Source organism: Lineus longissimus, chromosome 4, assembly GCF_910592395.1.
Source record: "Lineus longissimus chromosome 4, tnLinLong1.2, whole genome shotgun sequence".
Lineage (NCBI taxonomy): Eukaryota > Metazoa > Nemertea > Pilidiophora > Heteronemertea > Lineidae > Lineus > Lineus longissimus.
This window is the reverse complement of record NC_088311.1, coordinates 1278986-1298170: the sequence shown is the minus strand read 5'-3', so window position 1 is coordinate 1298170 and position 19185 is coordinate 1278986. Positions and strand designations below refer to the sequence as shown.

At 41.2% G+C, this 19185-nt stretch overlaps 3 protein-coding genes across 5 annotated transcripts; 2 read left to right on the top strand and 1 right to left on the bottom strand.

Annotated features, from left to right (window-relative positions):
* Window positions 1-180: 180 nt before the first annotated feature.
* Window positions 181-7207, top strand: LOC135486472 (histone-binding protein N1/N2-like). 2 transcript variants are annotated; one of them, XM_064769271.1, is made up of 9 exons: window positions 181-304; window positions 1022-1147; window positions 1588-1706; window positions 1992-2099; window positions 2757-3134; window positions 3899-4129; window positions 4383-4571; window positions 4747-5042; window positions 5261-7207. In XM_064769271.1, the coding sequence occupies exons 1-9, from the start codon at window positions 264-266 to the stop codon at window positions 5516-5518; spliced, it is 1746 nt and encodes a 581-aa protein (XP_064625341.1). In that variant the 5' UTR covers window positions 181-263; the 3' UTR covers window positions 5519-7207. The 2 variants fall into 2 exon arrangements, with proteins under 2 accessions (XP_064625341.1, XP_064625342.1); XM_064769272.1 differs by lacking the exon at window positions 2757-3134.
* Window positions 7208-7867: 660 nt separating this feature from the next.
* LOC135486473 (target of EGR1 protein 1-like) lies at window positions 7868-11393 on the bottom strand. Its single transcript, XM_064769273.1, has 7 exons — window positions 11215-11393; window positions 10928-10968; window positions 10393-10705; window positions 9975-10231; window positions 9463-9622; window positions 8983-9199; window positions 7868-8635 (listed from the first exon to the last, which is right to left on the bottom strand). The coding sequence occupies exons 1-7, from the start codon at window positions 11326-11328 to the stop codon at window positions 8103-8105; spliced, it is 1635 nt and encodes a 544-aa protein (XP_064625343.1). The 5' UTR covers window positions 11329-11393; the 3' UTR covers window positions 7868-8102.
* A 93-nt stretch (window positions 11394-11486) lies between these two features.
* On the top strand, window positions 11487-16656 carry LOC135486101 (adenine DNA glycosylase-like). 2 transcript variants are annotated; one of them, XM_064768620.1, is made up of 13 exons: window positions 11487-11727; window positions 12155-12307; window positions 12587-12660; window positions 12846-12887; window positions 13532-13645; window positions 13934-14031; window positions 14162-14306; window positions 14475-14559; window positions 14775-14957; window positions 15121-15257; window positions 15495-15644; window positions 15855-15908; window positions 16161-16656. In XM_064768620.1, the coding sequence occupies exons 1-13, from the start codon at window positions 11628-11630 to the stop codon at window positions 16269-16271; spliced, it is 1446 nt and encodes a 481-aa protein (XP_064624690.1). In that variant the 5' UTR covers window positions 11487-11627; the 3' UTR covers window positions 16272-16656. The 2 variants fall into 2 exon arrangements, with proteins under 2 accessions (XP_064624690.1, XP_064624691.1); XM_064768621.1 differs by having other exon boundaries at window positions 11487-11982.
* The last annotated feature ends 2529 nt before the right edge of the window (window positions 16657-19185 follow it).

Below are 19185 nucleotides of genomic sequence, written 5' to 3'. Positions count from 1 at the left end.
ATTATTGTAAAGTTCAAGTAAAATTATACGCAATAGACATTCTTATCATTTAGTATAAATATTTGAAACATAGTGATTTACTAACACTAAACTTTATTACTGTATTCTTTCATTAAATGTAAATGCGAGAAGTAGTTTATGGGATATTTCTATATTGGCCGGCTTTGACGTCACAGAGTTTGTGCAAGGACAAAAGGCGCGAAAGTTATACACGCACTGTCACTTCGTTCTCCCATTTCTAATCAAAAACTGCAATCATAGCCATGTCTGAAACTGCTCAAACCACCACTCAAAATACAGAATGGTATGTAGATTGAAATGATGCAGTGAATTGTGTTTTTACAAGCATAATATCATCTGTATTTTAGGTCAGAAAGTGTGTGCGGGTGACACTGGCAATCCGCAATGGCACAACACTACTACAGTGTCGGTGACAAAGAAATTCCGTCCCTCATGTGCATGTCTCGCCGCTGTGCATTTTGCGTATGTCATGCACATGCACAATGCTACGTACCCTGTGACTATGTCATGTGCTCATGTATCTACACGTGACCGTGTGTGCATGCATGAGAGTTGTCAAAAATGGTCAGTCATGTCAGCACTGACACAGCCCTATGATTTCAACCAACCAGTCATCCATCAATCAAACAGTACCAGAGATTTGGAACGTCCACGTGTCCGTTGCGCAGGAGAAGTGAGAAGCCAGAACGGCAGAACTTACAGGAGGCCTAGGCCAAAGCATTAGCATGTAGGCCTATAGCCATGCAGCCCATAACTAGCACGACGTAGCCAACTTCGTACATGACGTGTAGGCTATCCTAAAAATTTAACGTTTCAGGTACAGTAGGCCTAGAGATAGGCCTATAATACTTCCAAGCCTTTCATTTAGACAATGATAAGTGAAGATACTCACTAGGCCTAATCACTTGACTTTGGGCTGGCCCCAAGGCTAAGAATGTTTCCAAAATGCGAGTTTTAGCATCTGTCGGTCAAAATTGCCACTTCTATTCTTGTTTTGCAGCCCAGAGAAGGCTGACATCGACACAGTGGCAACAGCCACGACACTCCTTGCCACCGGGAAGCGCCACCTTCTCTGTGGTGAAATCCACAATGCCATCGAAAGTCTACAAGAATCCTGTCGCTTGCTGTGAGTAGTTTGGTTGTCAAAAAGAATGTTCCTAGAATATCCTAGAACATGTGATTGACTGGGGAAGTGAAAAACAGCTCTCCTACAGTGTAATTGAATATTGTAAAGGATATTTATTTTAGGGGTGTGATGTGGTGGCAACGTGTGATCACACCTGTACATGTTCACTGGTAAAAGAGTTGGGATGAATGCTTTGGCCACAGTCCATCGCAAGCTACTTAATGACATGTTTCTCACTTGGTACAGAGGGTCTTTTGCGAGCCCTTGCACGGCTGAAAAGCTTGTTCTTAGTTTCTTGAATCCAACATCAGTTCATCCGGAAATAGATTCTTGGTGTGGGTCCTCCCGATGATTGAACCTGGTCCCTATGTCTATTGCGTGGAAGCTAGCACTAGCAGTGTTCACAAGTACATGTATTGAATTGATCGTTTCCATTCCAGAGCGGAGAAGTTTGGTGAGGCTGCAGATGAGTGTGGTGAGGTGTACTTCTTCTATGGGAAAGCTCTTCTGGAGCTCTCTCGAATGGAAAGTGGTGTTCTTGGAAATGCTCTCGATGGAAGTGAGTTTGCATTAAGGCGTACCCTGAGCAAAAATGATTCATACCTTCTCCTCTCTCCTGACTTGAGAATGGAAAGAAATCAATTTCTGTATACAGCATCGGAATAGTGCATGTTTACTGCTTAAGAATTTTTGTGTTACTATCCATGGCCTGAATATCACTAATTTACTTGTGCGCATGTTTTCTTGGGGTAAAATAATTATATTACCATTCGATTATGATTCTCTTAAAATCAAAAAGTGAAATTAGAATGATCTCTTCGATACATGTAATGCTCCTGTTCAGTTCCAGAGGATGACAAAGAAGAATCACCTGAAGAAGATACAGAAAAAGAGGCCAAGCCTGCAAAAGATCCAAAAGAAGACCAGGTTGAAGATCCTGCAAAAGTCCCAGGTACCAACTCACTCTTACCATTGTCAACTTACTAACTCTTCTGCCTGCCTGTCCTTGCTCCTGGTTTGAACTCCTCACTGTGTTTCTAATCTTACTACTCTATGTTACTTAGAACTTTTGAGTTGCTTGTTGGGAAGGGTTTCCTCATGGCACTGTGTTGATCAGCTGAGAAGGCAGAACTCAAGTAATTTGTAATCAGTCAAGCCCAGAATGTAGCTGGCTAGCTGTCCTTCAGGACAGTGTGAATTCTAACTTGGGCATTCCGAGCTTGATTGTAATGCTGCTTTGCTTCTGCATATAGTAATAGTAAGTAGAGTTGTTAACTTTTCCTCACCATATGATACGTCTCCCAATTGTCAAATAACATCATTATCATGACAGTTTGAGACCTTGCCATCAAATCCAACTTTCAATCCTCGTATTCATTGATCAGTTGGCCTGGGAGTGGCTTCAATCAACATCTCTTCTCGCTTGCTCATTTCATTCAAATTTGCGAGTGGAATCTAGTTCCAGTCGTCATTTCCCCTCATTCACAATCTCATGGTGCATGCTTGTTTCTGAGTAGTAAATTTACTCATTTGGTGTACCTTAGATTTTAGTATTCCATACCTATAATCCTGTTGATTCCAATAAACCTTCTCTCCTCGCCTTTGATAGAGGAAAAGCATGAAGAGATCTCTGATGCAGTGATTGACGCCTTGTGTGAGGCTGGCGAACCAAAGAAAAAGGAGGAGGGAAGTGACGAAGCAGATAAAGAGGCAGGGAAAGAAGACACAGAAAAAATGGAAGTGGAAACTAAAGACACTGATAAGGAGAAGGAAGAAAAGAAAGAAGAAACAACAGAGGTGAAGAAAGATGAAGAAACAAAGCCTGACGAAACAAAGGCTGATGAAACGAAGCCTGACGAAACAAAGCCTGACGAAACAAAGCCTGACGAAACAAAGCCTGACGAAACAAAGCCTGACGAAACGAAGCCTGACGAGGAGGACAAAGAAAAGATGGAGACTGCTGAAACAGATACAACAAAGAAAGATGGTGAGAACTGCTGAACACTTGATTGAACACCGATTGAGCACGACAGCTACAACTTTGGCTGCTAGGAATTTGCTGACAGTGTGCATTGTTTTTAGCAGCCGTTACTTTTACGTCTATGTGCAGAACATCTTTGGGGGGGGGGGGGTGGGGCAGGGTATACCGCAGTCACCAGTTCATCCATACAAGGTTTTGACTTGTATATAGGGAGTAGCATGCGTAGCTTGTAACCTTGGCATGAATTAATCCATACACCTTATCCATTTTCTATTCGGTGGTTGGGTTGTTCTCCTAATGTCATGCACCTGGTAGATTCATTTCCTAATTCAGTTCTACATATACATGTATTTCTTTTTGTGTGGGGTGTAAAGTGTTAGTCTAGATACTCCTCTCACATTCTGTAATCTGGGTCCATTTTGAATTCCTGCTTTACCTTTTGTACTAACTGAATAATTTCTGTTTGAGCGTTTGATTCTAATTTAGATTTGTCGTCAATAATTAGAGCATTGGCTTCATGTAAAGGATAGGAGACGATTTATCCCATAAAAGTCGCATAACAAGTCCGAGTTTTGTACCTCGTCCTTGATAAGATGTAGCAGTATTGGTTCCGCCATCTTGGTCTTTATTAATTCTTGATACAGTGCTCACCAAGTTAACACCACGCCTACTAGATTCGACTTAAGCACTTTTCTCCAATAGTCGTAGATTTTGCCTGTGACAAATATTTAACTGAAGATAAAATTCATTGTTTTTTGTGGTAATTTTAGGAGAAACGAAAGATGATGACACAGCGGAGGATGAGGACGATGATGAAGGGGATGACGATGATGAAAATAAAGAAAACGAAGAGAAAGCAGAGGATGATATCTCAAATATCCAGCTCGCCTGGGAAATGCTCGACTTGGCGCGTGTCATCTTCGCACGGTGCAGTACGAAAGAAATGCAGCTCAAGGCAGCACAGGCCTACCTCAAACTTGGGGAAGTTGGTCTGGAATTAGGTAAGGAAGCAGTTTGACTGGGTTGAGAGAATCTCAGATTGTAGAGACCAAGATTAAGTCGGGGCGTTAAATTTGACCCACTGTGACACCATGACCCTCCATGCTGAAGAGAGTATAGGCCAACTAAATGTATGAGGTTGTCAGATGACAAGAGTGTGAACTAGAAACAAGTGTAAGGTTGAACCTTGAGTAGAAAGACTCCCCAGACGTCATATGTTTCATTTCCCATTGACAGTATTATCTTGTACTTCAGAGAATTATGAGCAAGCCATAAATGACTTCAAGGACTGCCTAAAGATCCAACTCGAGCATCTCGAAGCCTCTGACCGTCTGTTAGCGGAGACACACTACCAGCTTGGTGTTGCTAACTCGTACAATAAACAGTACAAGGAAGCCAGGGAAGAATTCACACAGGCCATGAAGGTCATTGAGGATAAGAAAGGTAAACAATGACTTCAAGTGATCAAAGTATTGGAAATATTGATATGTAGAGGTGAACAGACTGATAATGACTGGCACCAAGTTTTGTTGAGAGGAATAGTTCAGTTTATAAAAAAAGTCAGTTGAGATTATTTCTTTGACCTTCCAAAATTCAAAAAATTCCCAACTTTTTCCAGTGGCGTTACAAAAGATCATCGATGACAACAAGGGCAAAGAGAAGAAGGAAGGAGAAGAGGACCCAGCAACCGCTGCCCAGCAGGAACTTGATGACCTCGGTGAGATCCTTCCTGACATCCAGGCGAAGATCAAGGACACAGTAGAAGAGGAAGAACAACTCAAACAGATTGCAAAGGACGTCATGGGTGGATTTGGAACCGCTGCTGGGTTTGATCAGCCTTCCACCTCAACGGAAGCAAAGCCTATTGCCACAAAGAAGACCGAGGAGAAAGTCAATGTTTTAGTCCCAAGAAAGGTGAGCCTGTTGAGCTATTAAAAGTTGTTTTTGTGTTGCTTTGTCAGTAAGGGAACTGCCATCTGGATTTCCTTGCTGTCTACCTGCAATTATAAATCATCCACCAGTTGTTTAGAACATGGCGGACAGCCATACAGTCATGGAACATGGCTGCAGCTCTGTTGATAATTTTTACATGCATGTCTGCCTTGAAAGTAAAGTTTATCTTTTTTAAACAGCGCAAAGCTGAAGAAGAGGTTCCTGAAGCAGATAAAGAAACGAAAAAGACAAAGCAAGAAGATGGTTCTGGTGATGCAGTTGTGAATAAGACGGAAGCGACCAATGGTACAAATGGGAAAGAAGTCACCAACGGCACAAACGGAACACACAAAGAAAATGGTGACACTAAAATGGATACGAGCGACGCCGAGGCAAAGATCGTGACGAAGACAGTGGAGGATGTGAAGAAGCAAACGGAAGGCGAAGCAACTGCCTGAGCAGTGTCATGATGGTCAGAAGCTGGCTGAACTAAACCCCATCAGTAATATTGTGTTCCACATCTTGTTTCAAGCCCACTAAGTGTTGGAGCTCTCGTGATAAATCTTAAAGATTTGGCTGGGGGAGTTGTGTGCATTGGAGAGACTAACATGCCACCTCCAAAATGTGCATTTTCGACCCTCATTTGTTTTATTCTCACTTTTGAAACTAGATATTCAGAGCATGAAATGCCTACTGCCATAGAGTCAACCTATTACTGATTTGGTTTAGTCTAGAACCAGGGGCAAATGATTGAACGATCAGAACTAGGTCAAGCGTGACATTCTCATTTGGCTGTTTCATTTTCCTTGGTCCTAAAACATGATGGTAGATGCCACGGTTCTTGTTATGATGGTAGACGCCACGGTTCTCGTTGTGACAGTTTGTGTTGTCCCATCCAGGCTTTCTTTGTGACTTGCCAGTATTTTGTCACCGAGACGATAATCCACAGTTCCCTGTATAATTTCACGAGCAGCATTTGGAAGTTGAAAGGTGCTATTCATACATGTATTATGAAAATGTCTGACATGGAAACAGGAATCCACATTTTGAATCTCAGGATTGCCTCAAGTTTTTGGAGACCGTTGTGTCAAAAAGTGCTGTGTCCTCGTGGTGTTCTGCTCAGAGACTGCAGATGAAATGAAATAAGAAAAGACCTGTATAATCTCAGGACAAAGGAGGCATGTTTCAGTGCCTTCCAAGTCAAACTTAGCATTCCAGTTTTCCTACTTTTGTATGTAATGTAGAGTAATGATGTAAAAATATTTTGATTCTGAACAATGCTAACATTTCCTGTCCTAGAAGTCAATATTACTTTCAAATTAATTTGTGTACATGTACCAGTTTGCATTTTACCCTCAGCTTGCTAACTTGTTTCTCTCTCTGAATGTTTGGATGCTAGACCAATCTTATACATATCAATTTAGAAAAATGCAAAATTTAAAAACATTTGTTTTGTAATGTTTTACCTGGAAACTCGACTGTTCTTACGTAGACTGGTAGCAACTTCTGTAATGTAAGAAACGCAGCAATTGTTATACATATGTATTGTTGGAGAAAAATATAAGAAAATACTCAAAAGTAACGTTCGACTGAAGACCAAACTCGTGTTAAATATTTCATTCAAAGTTCTCCTGATACTTCTAGCTCCCAGCAGCTGTCCAAAAATGGTAACATTGTTTGCACTCATGTTTTCCCACCGTTGTAACTTCATCTTTGTATTTGAAGTCGTTTCAAATGTTGTATGAATGGGTGTTTTGTATCATTGAAGATGACATATGGTGTAACAGCAAGAAGTTGATTGAAAAGCTGATGAGTTTGCCTGCTGATCATGATGAATTATTCAAGGGTTATTTAAGTTCTGAAAAAGAGATTTTAAAATGGTCTGGTATGTTCCCAACAGCTACCACATGTGCTTTGTTGTTAACATGGAGAGTAATTTATTTGTTGACGGCTATATTGCAGTTTTTGGTATCTGGATAAGATGCTTGTTGAACTCAACAATGTGCTGATACTTTTGTACAACAGAATCTGTTTCTAATGGAAGTAGGAATAGAGGAAACTTAAAAGCAATAAGATACAACTCCTTACAATTACCACTGTGAGTTTTCTGTGTATATTTATTCAATAAAATTGTTGTGTTCAGCAGACATAACTGTGTTCTCCAGTTTTTCTGACACTGAAAGTAAACTTTCCCACTGACGGCTGACTCTGGTGGTCCAGAAGATGACTCCAATACATTACAAGTACATGGAGAATGAGTCTTCAACATTTAACAGTTGTCCCAACTATGACGGAATACAGTTGTGCCCCTAGCTTGTAGCTCGACCATGGCAGACCATGGCAAACGTGGGCATGCACATTCACAAGATCTTCTGAAAGGTGGCACACCATTCTCAAAGCGCTTCATACATGTATACTCTGGTCGGAGCTGAAACTTTTCTGTCCAACTCGGACAAGCTGCTTAATCAGCGAGAGAACCTGAGCACTTCTGAACCAGTACCCATTTGAAGACCTCAGTCGAGTATTAAGGTATGCCAGGCAACAGGAGGACCTGCCTCATGCTGACAGTGGGGGTCAAATCAGGGACCTCATGAATGCTGGCCAGAGACCCCAGCCACCACCCTGACTCTACTGATACATGGATAATGTGGCTACATGTATGATATCAAAGTGAGGGGGAATGTACATGTAAGGGCTGTCCAAATGTGCACAGATTGCATTTGTCTCGTGTCGTGGCAAGGATCGAAAACAGAAATCTCCTTGTATGTACATGAGACACAATTTTCCTTTTGCCCCATGTCCTGCAGTCTGGAGAAACTTTCGATAGACATGTTGATAAAACAACAGGTTGTTTAAACAAGAACAGTTTATTTTAGATGGAACGTTAACAATAAGACACTTCTTACGTAAAAGCACATTTCAAAATTTTTGACAGGCATTGAACAGAAGGAAGTGTAGGAAGTTCTCCAGTCAACTAGTCCGGCTGCTGTAAGGTTCCCAGCAGTTGATGATTTCATGAACCCTAGAAAAATGACCATCCCTTCATGTCACCATAGAGCAGACGTCGCCCATCAGTTTTACATATTTAACCCGATGTTCCTTAGATGTTTTTGAGAAATTACTTTTCGTAATCTTCAATGGCATGTCCTTTCCACTGAGATAAACATTATTTTTCAACTTGTTGAGTTGAAGATCAGCCAACTTCACATCACTTGAGCTTGTCTGTAGCACAGATAACTTCCCGCACTTCAGAACAGCAGACGCCAGTGTATATCCAGTCATAAATGCATCAAATCCTGCTCTATGCCCTGAGCATCGAGATTTAGCAATCTTGTCACCATTCTCAGAGGATTTAGTATCCGGTCCATTCACACTTGAGTCAATTGTATCTTTTTGATTGTCTATATTCAAAATAGTTTCTGAACAGGCACCTTCTGTTTTCAAGACAGTATCAGTCCCTGAATTCACCTGGTTTGGTTCTGCAAAACTCAGAATGTGTTTGCTTGAATGGTCTTTTTCCAAATGCGTTCCAACTGACGTGATTGATGAAGGTGAAATATCCTGCGTAATAGCACCTACAAAGAAGAAACAAAATTTGAAATTACTTTTATAAATACTATCATTGGTAGAACTAAATGCAAGTATAGTATCTCCAAGGCAACTCCTGGTACAATTCCAAAAGAATAATGACACAATGGTCAAACTGGATTTCTCTTAACTACATTCAAGTCACAACATAATGTGTCCTCAGTTTTTAGTTCGTACTTTTTGACAAGTGAGTGCCTCCTGGTTATAATAGGAAAAGGAGGAATTGTCCTCCATCATGGTACATGTATTGTCTTCAACTCCGCATCACTGTCATCTCAAGTAGTTAAATTTTACTTCTGGCTCAAGATTCAATCCATGTTGATGTTTACCGTACCTTGTGTTTCATCAACTGTTTCCATCTCCTCGTCATCTTCATCTCCTGTACTCTGCTCCTCATCTCCCACACTGCAGACCCCCGTCCTCTGACGTTTGTTTTTCCGCCGGTTACGCTTCTTCCGTTTGTTCAATGAAATGTTGTCGTCAATGTTAAGGATAGCGTCAATGTCATGAGAATTAGGACAGTTGTCTGCCAACTTGCACCAACCAAAAGCCTGCAAATTTAAAAACCAAGATTACTCAACTTAGGTAAGTTACACCATGACAAAAAGTCAAAGCAAATGCTAATGACCATGACGACTTGCTGGCTGACGGATTTGGTTGAGTTCAAATCCTACACTCCCATACTTGATAAACATGTAAAAAGATCTCCTGCACGCATTATCTGAATGATCTTTCTCGGCTGGAAAAACGGTGACCTTAAAACTGCAACATGAGCTCTTTGTGGAGACCACAGAGTTACAGAAATACAACTCACCCCAAACTGTACACACGTCTTAAAGCCGGCATAGTTCCTGGTCTCCTCTGGTAGGCCACATTCTTGGTATTCTATGTAATCACAACTAGCTGGATAACGAGGGAAACTCATTTCAATGTGAGGTGCGCCGCCACGATATTGTTGGACATTATCTTTTTGGCTGAAATTCACAAAAATAGATGTTTCACCAGCTTATTACTGTGACTGTTAGTAGGAGAGTCCAGCACTGCACTACTTCTTCGAGACTGCAAACCTCAATTCTTGCAGGGAACTCTTTAATTATACTTGAGATTGTTGAACTTTAGTGGGATTGTCACACTCAACAAAATAAGAAAAATTTGTGTCCAAAGTATATTATTAATGCGCTAACTGGTAGTAATCATGAAACCACAATGAGGTGCATACTACAGCCTGTCAAAAACGGATGACACCTTACTCTGGCTCGAACAGTTGTACGATAGAGTAATTGAAAAATACACCACAGAAGACAAATGAAAAAGACAACATCTTACCTTTTCCTGAAGACGTACTCGAGATATGATGAAGCTAATCTCACTTCATACTCGACAATGTACTTGGTGTCGTAGATACCCCCGGCAAAGATTTCTGACAAGTCCGAGACAAACTGTGGTAGTTTGGATGGCACGGTCGAGTAGAATGCATGGTAAAGGAACACAAGGTCCACCAAACCATTGTGGAGGGCGATGGGCACCTTGTAGGTGATGATCTCATTCAAGAGCAGACGGATACTCTGTTTTTCATCCTCAGGCTAAAAGGTAAACAAACACTGTAACAGCAAACAATGAAGAAACCAGCAAGGTCAAAGAAGACTATAACTTGAGCACACGAAAGGTGCACAAAAAAGACAGAGCAAATGAGGTTTTGCTTCAAGCTTTATTGCTGAAATCAATGAAATGACTGCTTTTTTACCTTATCAATGCCTCGATGGTAAGAAATCCCCTTTGAGTATTGCTTGTTGAAATCAAACCCATGTTGTACCAAGAAACGCAGAGATTCCGGCTCCACCATGTAACTTTCCTTACACAGGAGAATGATGTTGAATGTCTGGACGAAGAAGTGCAGCTTTGTCTTCCCTTCCTGGCTGGAATCTCCAAGGGTTACCTCCTGCTTCATACCTCCCGGCGTTGAGACTCGTTGAAGCTTGAAGCAAGAGATACCAAGGGAAACCACAGATCTTGTTTTGGCAATCTCGCACAAAGTGTTGTATCTTTCTTCAATAGATCTGTATAAAAAGAAGTGATGAAACAATAGTGCATAACAAAAAATAATTGCTAACTATTACTAAAGGCACAAGTTACCGTACATCCGGTGGTAATCAGATTCTCCTCTCCTTGTCCTTTTTGACGGAGATCATTGTAAAATCAGATGAGGTAGGGCCTACTATCTGACCAATTCATGCTCAGCAGCTTAAGATCAAAGCTCAAGGGCCAAGTGTTTCACTTACTTTGCTGAAAGAAGTCTCCTGTTCCCCAGACCGCTCATCTCCTGAAATAGAAAACAGAACTGCATTGAAAAAAAGTCATGGGCCGGCAACTTTAGGGCCTAGTCTGAAGAGCGCACATTTCACTTCACTTGTTTGCAAACTGCTGAGGACTCGGGGAAACTTGCCAACACAACTGACAACACTAGCAGTCAATACTTGCTAGCACTACCAGTTACATAGGCCTGCTGCATGTCATGATGTGCATGCCTACTGGTATCACATTTACTGTCGTCTTTGTCTCTGCTTACCAAATCCAGCGCAACAAATGTGGATGATTTCAGCGCAACTATCAAGGTCGGCCAGAGTTCTTTGAAGTTGTCATTGTGGACATCAATCACTGGAACTGCATCAAAAGTAGCCATGGCCCAATTGATCCTTTAAATTGTCAGGTTTTCTCTTCGTTCTTGAATCTGAGCCGTATAATTGGCGTATACATGGTATAGCGATTTCATTCCTTCCGACGGGGCCGATCAAGCAACGACGGAACCCTAGCGGCAAATCTAGTAACTAGAACCAATATTGTTGTGGTCCTTGATTGTGCCATTGTGGTCCTATTCTCCTAAATTCACTGTACCATCCCCAACAAAATACTTTGTAGGGAGCTTGGTGGTACTTGGGCCTACAAGGCAATTCACCTTGCTGATCTTGGCGAAATTTGCAGATGTTTCGTTGCTGCATTGCCATTACGAAGAAAACATTAGGCCTAAATATGGTGAAAAGGAAGTCTGCACAAGAAAGTAAATCAAAAGGAAAGGAAAATGGTTAGAATCACGTTGAAATCATATTTTTTTACCTCAGGATTCTTGCAGCAGGCCCACTCAACACAGTCTCAAGCGAAGTCAAAATGTTAAAATGAGTCGTTCAAAATTTGTTGACAGTCACTGTGAAACACACCGTGGCACTGGCAGTGCAGATGTCATAAGACTAAAGAGAGCACAAATCTTGTCCTCGGACCACACACTCCACAGGGCCGACACGCCACTGTAGCTTCGGTAGACCCGAGTCAAGTGAGCGAGGTACGAAGGACATAATCAACATCCCCATTATGACATTATTTTCAATTCGTGCAGTGATGAAATGATGTGATGTTGGTAATGTAACAGTAGCTACATTCATTGGTCTTTAAATAACCAAAGCTTTATTAACACCCTTCTAGGTCTGCATGTTTCTTTCTCATTTCACTTTCAGCAGGATCACTGCTATCTTCCACCCATTGGTTCCTTGCTGAAGAGAAAAACAAGCTCATAAGTCAGCTTCTGTTGTGGTATGATGAAAACAAACGTGACCTTCCCTGGAGGCATATGGTGAAGTTGATGGACATCAATCAAAGGGCATATGCAGGTAGGAAAAGAAGTGTGAACCTATTCATGCATCCTCCACCAACCTGATGGGTATCAATCACGCTGGGAATAGATATTAAACAGGCTTAGGGCAGGCCCACTCTGTGATTACATTCAAAAAAATAAGAATATTGGCAGTTTTCTCAAGTGAAGAAAACACTTGAAAAGTGTCCTTATGTTCCATCCATACTGCTATCTAGTTTAGTAGTCAATGATTATTGTTTTTGGTGCAGAGTAGCTTGGTGCACTATTTATTGTTATTACTCTCTTTTATTTTCAGTTTGGGTGTCAGAAATCATGTTGCAGCAGACACAAGTAGCCACTGTAATTGACTACTACAATAAGTGGATGAAGGTGAGCAAGGAGCTTATTCTTGATTACCCTCTTTGAGACAGGTTGGGGCAAGTATAGATTAGATTATCAACCCACACTTGGTTATGGTGATAGCTGTCTTTTGATATGAATAACTTCACATTCAAAGTCTGACTCTGTGATTGATCAGCAATTCACCGGTATCATCGTTTTTTCTCTCATTTTAGAAATGGCCTACTTTGCAAGCGCTTTCAACAGCTTCTTTAGAGGTGAGTAACTCATGGGGCCACTGATACCTTTCAATTATAATTGTAATCATAATGGACCTGGTGGCAGACCCTGGAGTAAAAAGTCACTTGTACTTGTACTTGTTGAGAACAAAAGACAATTTTGCTTTTGTGGTTGTTTATCTTTGCTTCAAGATTTGATAGCTAGAATTGATTTCAACTGCACCAAGTGAATAACTTGCAGGAACTTTGAAAGGGGGAGCAAAACCTTGTTGAATAACGTGAATAACTTGCAGGAACTTTGAAAGGGGGAGCAAAACCTTGTGACTTTTGATACAATTCTTTTCGTGCCTCAAGTAGCTTCTTTCACTTGGATATTCCAGGAGGTGAATGAAGCGTGGTCTGGGCTGGGTTACTAAAGGTATCACATGATCACTGCACTTCTTTTCAATAAAAGGACAAAATTTGCATGAAGAAAGGACTTCGCGTATTTAAACTGCTCTCTGGAGATATTTTCCAGGGTGTTTGTCTTCTTCATAATTGTTATTGAACCAAGACTCTGTTTTCTGACCACAACATACCTATTGTAACTACATGGTAGAAGATGTTGCTTTAGAAAAAAAAAGTGTATTGTAAAGTACATGTACCCTACTTGTATCAGTAACATTACTCTGTCGCTTTATCAGGTTGTGAATGAATTAAAGGGACAGATGCCGACGTGTGCAGCAGATCTTATGAGAGAATTACCTGGTGTTGGTAAATACACAGCTGGTGCTATTGCTTCAATTGCCTTTGGAGAAGTAAGTCTTTCTCACTCTATTTTTGAAGGCGGAAGTTGGGCCTGTAAGTGTCCCTCCTAAAGCGCTCTCCGACTCTGGTATGGGAGATTGGACTCAACAACACTTCCAGACTATACACCATGTTTTTTCTTCATGGATGGAGATTTCACTAGGCCAACGCACGCTGAAGCTAGTTGGCTAATTTTGAGGAGTGTTTACTATAAGGTAGAGTTTCAGGCACTTCACTACTGTGGAAGACTTGAGCCAGTATTTGCTGGGTTTTGTGTAAACTCATGTTATCTCTTTCAGGTGACAGGCCTGGTAGATGGTAATGTTGTTCGGGTGTTCAGTCGGATGCGTATAATTGGAGCGGAGTGTTCAAGTCAGCCTGTTACTGAAGCATTGTGGTAAGTCTAACGTTGTATCATATTGCATAAATGAAAGGAGCTCCCAATACTTTTTAACAAAATATAAACGGCATCATGTTTGATAGTAAAAGAAATTCTGTACAAGTCATTCATTTCCTTCTGGTTCCAGGAGCATAGCTAATTGCATTGTTGACCCAACACGTCCAGGAGACTTTAACCAAGGCCTTATGGAACTCGGTGCTACCATTTGCACGCCAAAAGCTCCCAACTGTTCAATATGCCCTGTCAGTGGTTTATGCAAGGCTTATAAGGAGGTAAGATTGCCATCAATAGGACTTCTTATTTTGATTACTAATATCATAATTACTTTTGACATTATTGATCTGTTGATGAATTGAATAAGTGGTATACACTGATAGGTTTCTACTGATTTGAATGATGCATCGCCATATCTCTCTGCAGTCGAGCCGGTTCTATTTCAGACAGTTTTGTATAAGAATAGAAACGAGGTGAAACTGCTCTGCAAAACTGGCGGCCCATCCAGAGAAAGTGATCTTTTAGAATGTGGTATGTACAGTTGTGTATCAATAATTGCATGACGGAACTCGTCTGAAAAGTAATGAGGTTGCTTTATAGAGTGTAAAAAATGATTGGTTTTACTGCAACAATAACTTTGGTGTAAGGAAGGAAGGACGATCACCATGCACAATGCTAATAATCTTTCATAGAATTCTTAATCATTTGATCATTCTTGTGCTTTCTACATTGTATTTCTGGTTTAGACATAGAAGACTGTGACCTGTGCCTTCCTGCATCGGACCCCTGGGACAGCAGCATTGGTGTGATGAACTACCCGAGGAAAGCCAAGAAGAAAGCACCAAGGAAGGAGATTACAGCAGTGGGCATTGTATCCAGGATGGGGAAGGGGGAGACAGAATACCTCGTCACTCAAAGACCAGAAACAGGTAGGCGTATTCAGAGGCAGCACATCATCTGGGTTACGATCCCTGCCATTTCATCCTGGTAGATATCACCTAGGTACACATCACCAGGTCACATGTTATTAGGGTAGCTGCTGAAACTTTTATTTCTGAAGTGGAGGTTGATTCACTTTCATATTTCATATAGGTCTTCTTGCCAACTTGTGGGAGTTCCCCTCTGCACCACTGATTGACGACACAGCAGAAAAAGAAGAACGGCTCTCCGAAACACTACTAGCTTTGGGGTCATCTGCGGCTGATGCTAAGAAACAGTTTATTGGAGAGGTAGGCTGAAGTCCAGCCATTCATTATACTGGCGTAACATCTCATGGTGCGAATAGTCAGTGCTTTGCTGTAAAAAAAGATGAAAACGAGAGTCCAGTTGACAGGAAAGTGCTATCTGAACATACTAGACATGTAATAGTTGTAGTTGAAATAGTAGTTGTGTCTTGTGGAATTGAAAAATAGAAATGAGAAAATCAAAGTTTGAAAAGCGCTTGTAGTTCCTTCTTTCCTCCACAGGTGGTGCACATCTTCTCGCATATCCATCAGACGTATCTATTATATAATATCAAAGACATCGGTCATCATGACACCCCAGAAGATGCCAAGGTCAAATGGGTCACAAAAGAACAGTTCCTCGAATCTGCTGTTTCAACTGCTATGAAAAAGGTGACTGGAATGGGTGATAGCTTGAAGCATGCTTGAACTCCTGGTCATTCATCATGATACATGTACATTCTGTTGGTCTTGATCCGCGGAGTTATTTCAAACAAATGTTACAAGTCCTTCCAATAGAAAGTCATTTTGCACACCCAGTGGAAATAGCCATAAGACTTGTCTTAGTCATCATTGGTCTGACTCTTATATATTGCTTTGTAGGTGTTCAGGATGTATGAATCAAAGACAAAGCCCCCTGAACCTGCGAAGTCTAAGGTAAGAACACTTCATCATTGCATTGGAAGAAACACCTTGGCCTACACTTGGTATGTTTCATTCAGTGCGTACAGATCTAGACGAGGAGGAAGACAGGAGCCATACATTCGTTTGGTGGAGGAGGCCCGAGAAACAAGAATGTTTCCCTGAAACACTTCAAAGTATAGAAAATCAGTCTAGTATCTCAACAATGGTTACAGTAGCAGTCCTGAATGTTCCTACAGTATTTGACCCATCATATCTGTCTTTCAGCCACGGAGCACCAATAGGAAACCCCGCGATAGGAAAAGACGGAGTGAGGAGCGAACCGATGGACGGAAACAGATGGCTCTCGATGGATTCTTTAAACCAAAGGCGAAGTGAGCGATTTCCTAAGTGTTGGTTAATCACTGCCAGATGGAGGACTCGATGAACTTTATGTTTTTGTTCTAATTCCTCCTCATAGAGGGCTTGCAGATAAATGAGCTTGCAGAAAAAGACACAATTTTGGATGTCAAATTTATGTGATTGACCCTTGTGGCAGACACTTATCGATATCCAAATGTTGCACAGTCTTTGCTTATACAGTCTCCATGTCAAGACAAGTGCTTTAAACTATTGAGGATAATGTCTAATTTGTCATTTTCATTATAGATGGGATTGGTGTATCATTTTTCACTTGACTCACAATGATCAGCTTGCATTAGAATTCATGCATTTATTGCATTTATTTTTTTACAATTTGTATGTCTTTACACAAAGAATTGTACAAAAGAGGTTATCAAAAATATATATTTTTGGATGAAATTAGCTATTATGTTCTTTTGTCTGACTTCTACATAATCATTCAGTGTTCAGGACAACTCTGTTACTGAGCCACATAACACTGGCTGTAACAACCACCCCTGTATGTGACTCGCTCTGGCAGAAGTAGCCTTTGGGGTCCAAAGACGACATTGGCATCCACTGACTGTGTATTGTCAGTCACTCAAGAAGTGGTTGAGATATGATGGTCTTCCGACCACATCATCAACTCAAGTTGATATTTTAAGAGAAAAACCACACTGTCGATGTCAACCATTGAGAGTACAGGTACAGAAACTCTCCTGATCCTATACGACTGTAGTAGCCTTCAGGTTAAAACCAACAAAGGAAGTTTGCATGACTTCAATTCTCCCTGGCAGACCAGACTACGATAGTCTTGCTTGACATTGACGGATTAATGAAATATTTATGGGAGACCATCATCAGTCAATACATTGTCCACATTGGGGTTCAGACAGTACACAAGTTATGACATTATTCATTGGATGCCCAGACTCTTGGCAATTGTTGGACTGTAATTTAATGTAACTTGTTACATAAGCTAATCTAACTGCCTCGTTGATCTTGCAACAAGGGTTGACATGTATGCGGTAATGCTCCAGCTATTACCTGCTGGAAATCGAAGTGGCCTGTTATGTAAAAGCTCGTCAAATCCTTTATGAGCATTCATCAAGCTGGCATCAGCATTGGCTGAACAGTTACATTTATTATACTACTGATTACATATGCACTGTATGTAGTTTGGATTACATGTGGAAAGCAGATAATTGGCTCTTTAGTTACTGATGTGGGTAGCTAATAGACAAATGGCCCTCTCCCCCTTGCAAATGTCCCTCAAAAGTACATTTTCATGGGCAGGGAAGATGTACTTACTAATTACAAAGTCACACCAAAGACCACCTCATGTAATTGGTTTAGAAAAACGAGCAAAACATCTTGTTGCAAGGAAGCCAATCACGCTCATCATTCCATTGACTTTGGACATGTTTTTTGTCAGTAGGCAGGCCTATGACAGATTGGGCAGTACCTGATACAAGACAACTGATTTGGTTGTACATTGACTGGTCTTCCTTGCTTGGAAAGATCATTTATTGTCTCACCAGAAATCCTCTAGGTGTTGTTCCAGGTACCACCCTTGTAGCACGCTGGCTCTTTACATTCATGAAATCAATGTTTCAATGTTTTCAGAAGCCATCCAAATGTCTCTTCTTAACAATCACACTTTGCGAGGATGATTAATCATTCCAGGGACCAAGGTCAGATTGATTTGATGAATGCAACAAAAATTTCTGTCAGCCTAATAGAAATATAAATGTATTGCAGTTGGAACCAAATACGTGATCCCAAAGGAGCATTCATTATTATATGGAGCCCAGGGGATGATGTGATACAGATATCAGATGTATGAATCACTTTATTAGCTTGTCTAACCAGACAGCTTGATGGCAATCTAGTGACCATATGCTATGGCTAGCGCTCGTGATTGGAGGATAAAGATCAACCAATGTAACCCATGCCTGCGAGTGTGAGGCATCACGTATGAGCTCTTGTCCTTTTCTCCACTCTGGACAGACTTCTGGCCATCTAATGGATATGTCACGAGTAGCATGACTGTGGACATCTTGCCTGTTCTGTACAAAAGCACATCTTGTATTCGTCATGTATATACATGTACTCAAAAACCTCGAATACAAGGAATGAGGCTCGGCCCCCAATCATTACAATTGTTTTGAATGGGAATTGGCCAATAAGTGAGGTATTATTCTTTTATCAATGGCATGGGCCAGTGGAGTCGAATGTGTTATAATTATGCTCTCAACTTGGCTGTCATTGACAGTGAAACGAAATCAACATCACTTGTGAGAGTAGGCCCATTTCTTTTAATAAAAGAGATCCATTGTGTCGTTTCTTTAGAATAGATATTGAGGTTTAAGAATCCCTCCTCCATTGTAATGAATGGGGGTGGAGCCTCATTCCTAGTATTCAAGGTTTTAGAGTATCATGTTCTGTCGACATGTATAGGTATGCCTACATGTACATGTGTGTTTTGGCTCTATTACAGATAGGCTATGTGACTTGTGTCAATTGGTTGAATAAAGCCTTTGGCAATTCATCTTGGCTCTGTTCTCTTCGGACTCTCAGAGTTGCTGTGCTACCTTGCTTTAAGGGAGACACCAAATAGCGTCAGTCATTAGAGGGCTGCTGCCCTGTGAAAAGGACTACATGTATACTATTGTTTGAGGTCACAATGCAGGTTGTTCCCGACCTGCTGAATATGGTTGTTGTATTACCCGATGCAGGGTGCCAGGGTCACAGGGGTGGTGCCGACACAGACAGTGCAGGACCATAATGGCTGGCTTGTTGTGTTGGCACAGTGACATGAAATGTCAAGATTCAGGATTGGATGAGTGAGGGGATTGATGGGTCTTTGGTTATTCAGCATCATCACAGGACACGGTGCATACTTCAGTCA

Excerpts from the sequence above, each read along its gene's own strand:
- LOC135486101 (XM_064768620.1), top strand. The coding sequence starts at position 11,628 with ATGTTTCGTTGCTGCATTGCCATTACGAAGAAAACATTAGGCCTAAAT. Across the intron at positions 11,728-12,154 it reads ATCAAAAGGAAAGGAAAATG|CAGGATCACTGCTATCTTCC; the intron begins GTTAGAATCACG and ends TTTCACTTTCAG. Across the intron at positions 15,909-16,160 it reads CTGAACCTGCGAAGTCTAAG|CCACGGAGCACCAATAGGAA; the intron begins GTAAGAACACTT and ends TCTGTCTTTCAG.
- LOC135486473 (XM_064769273.1), bottom strand. The coding sequence starts at position 11,328 with ATGGCTACTTTTGATGCAGTTCCAGTGATTGATGTCCACAATGACAAC. Across the intron at positions 10,969-11,214 it reads CATTTGTTGCGCTGGATTTG|GAGATGAGCGGTCTGGGGAA; the intron begins GTAAGCAGAGAC and ends TTTCTATTTCAG. Across the intron at positions 10,706-10,927 it reads AGGAGACTTCTTTCAGCAAA|ATCTATTGAAGAAAGATACA; the intron begins GTAAGTGAAACA and ends CTTTTTATACAG.
- LOC135486472 (XM_064769271.1), top strand. The coding sequence starts at position 264 with ATGTCTGAAACTGCTCAAACCACCACTCAAAATACAGAATG. Across the intron at positions 1,707-1,991 it reads TGGAAATGCTCTCGATGGAA|TTCCAGAGGATGACAAAGAA; the intron begins GTGAGTTTGCAT and ends GCTCCTGTTCAG. Across the intron at positions 3,135-3,898 it reads AGATACAACAAAGAAAGATG|GAGAAACGAAAGATGATGAC; the intron begins GTGAGAACTGCT and ends TGGTAATTTTAG.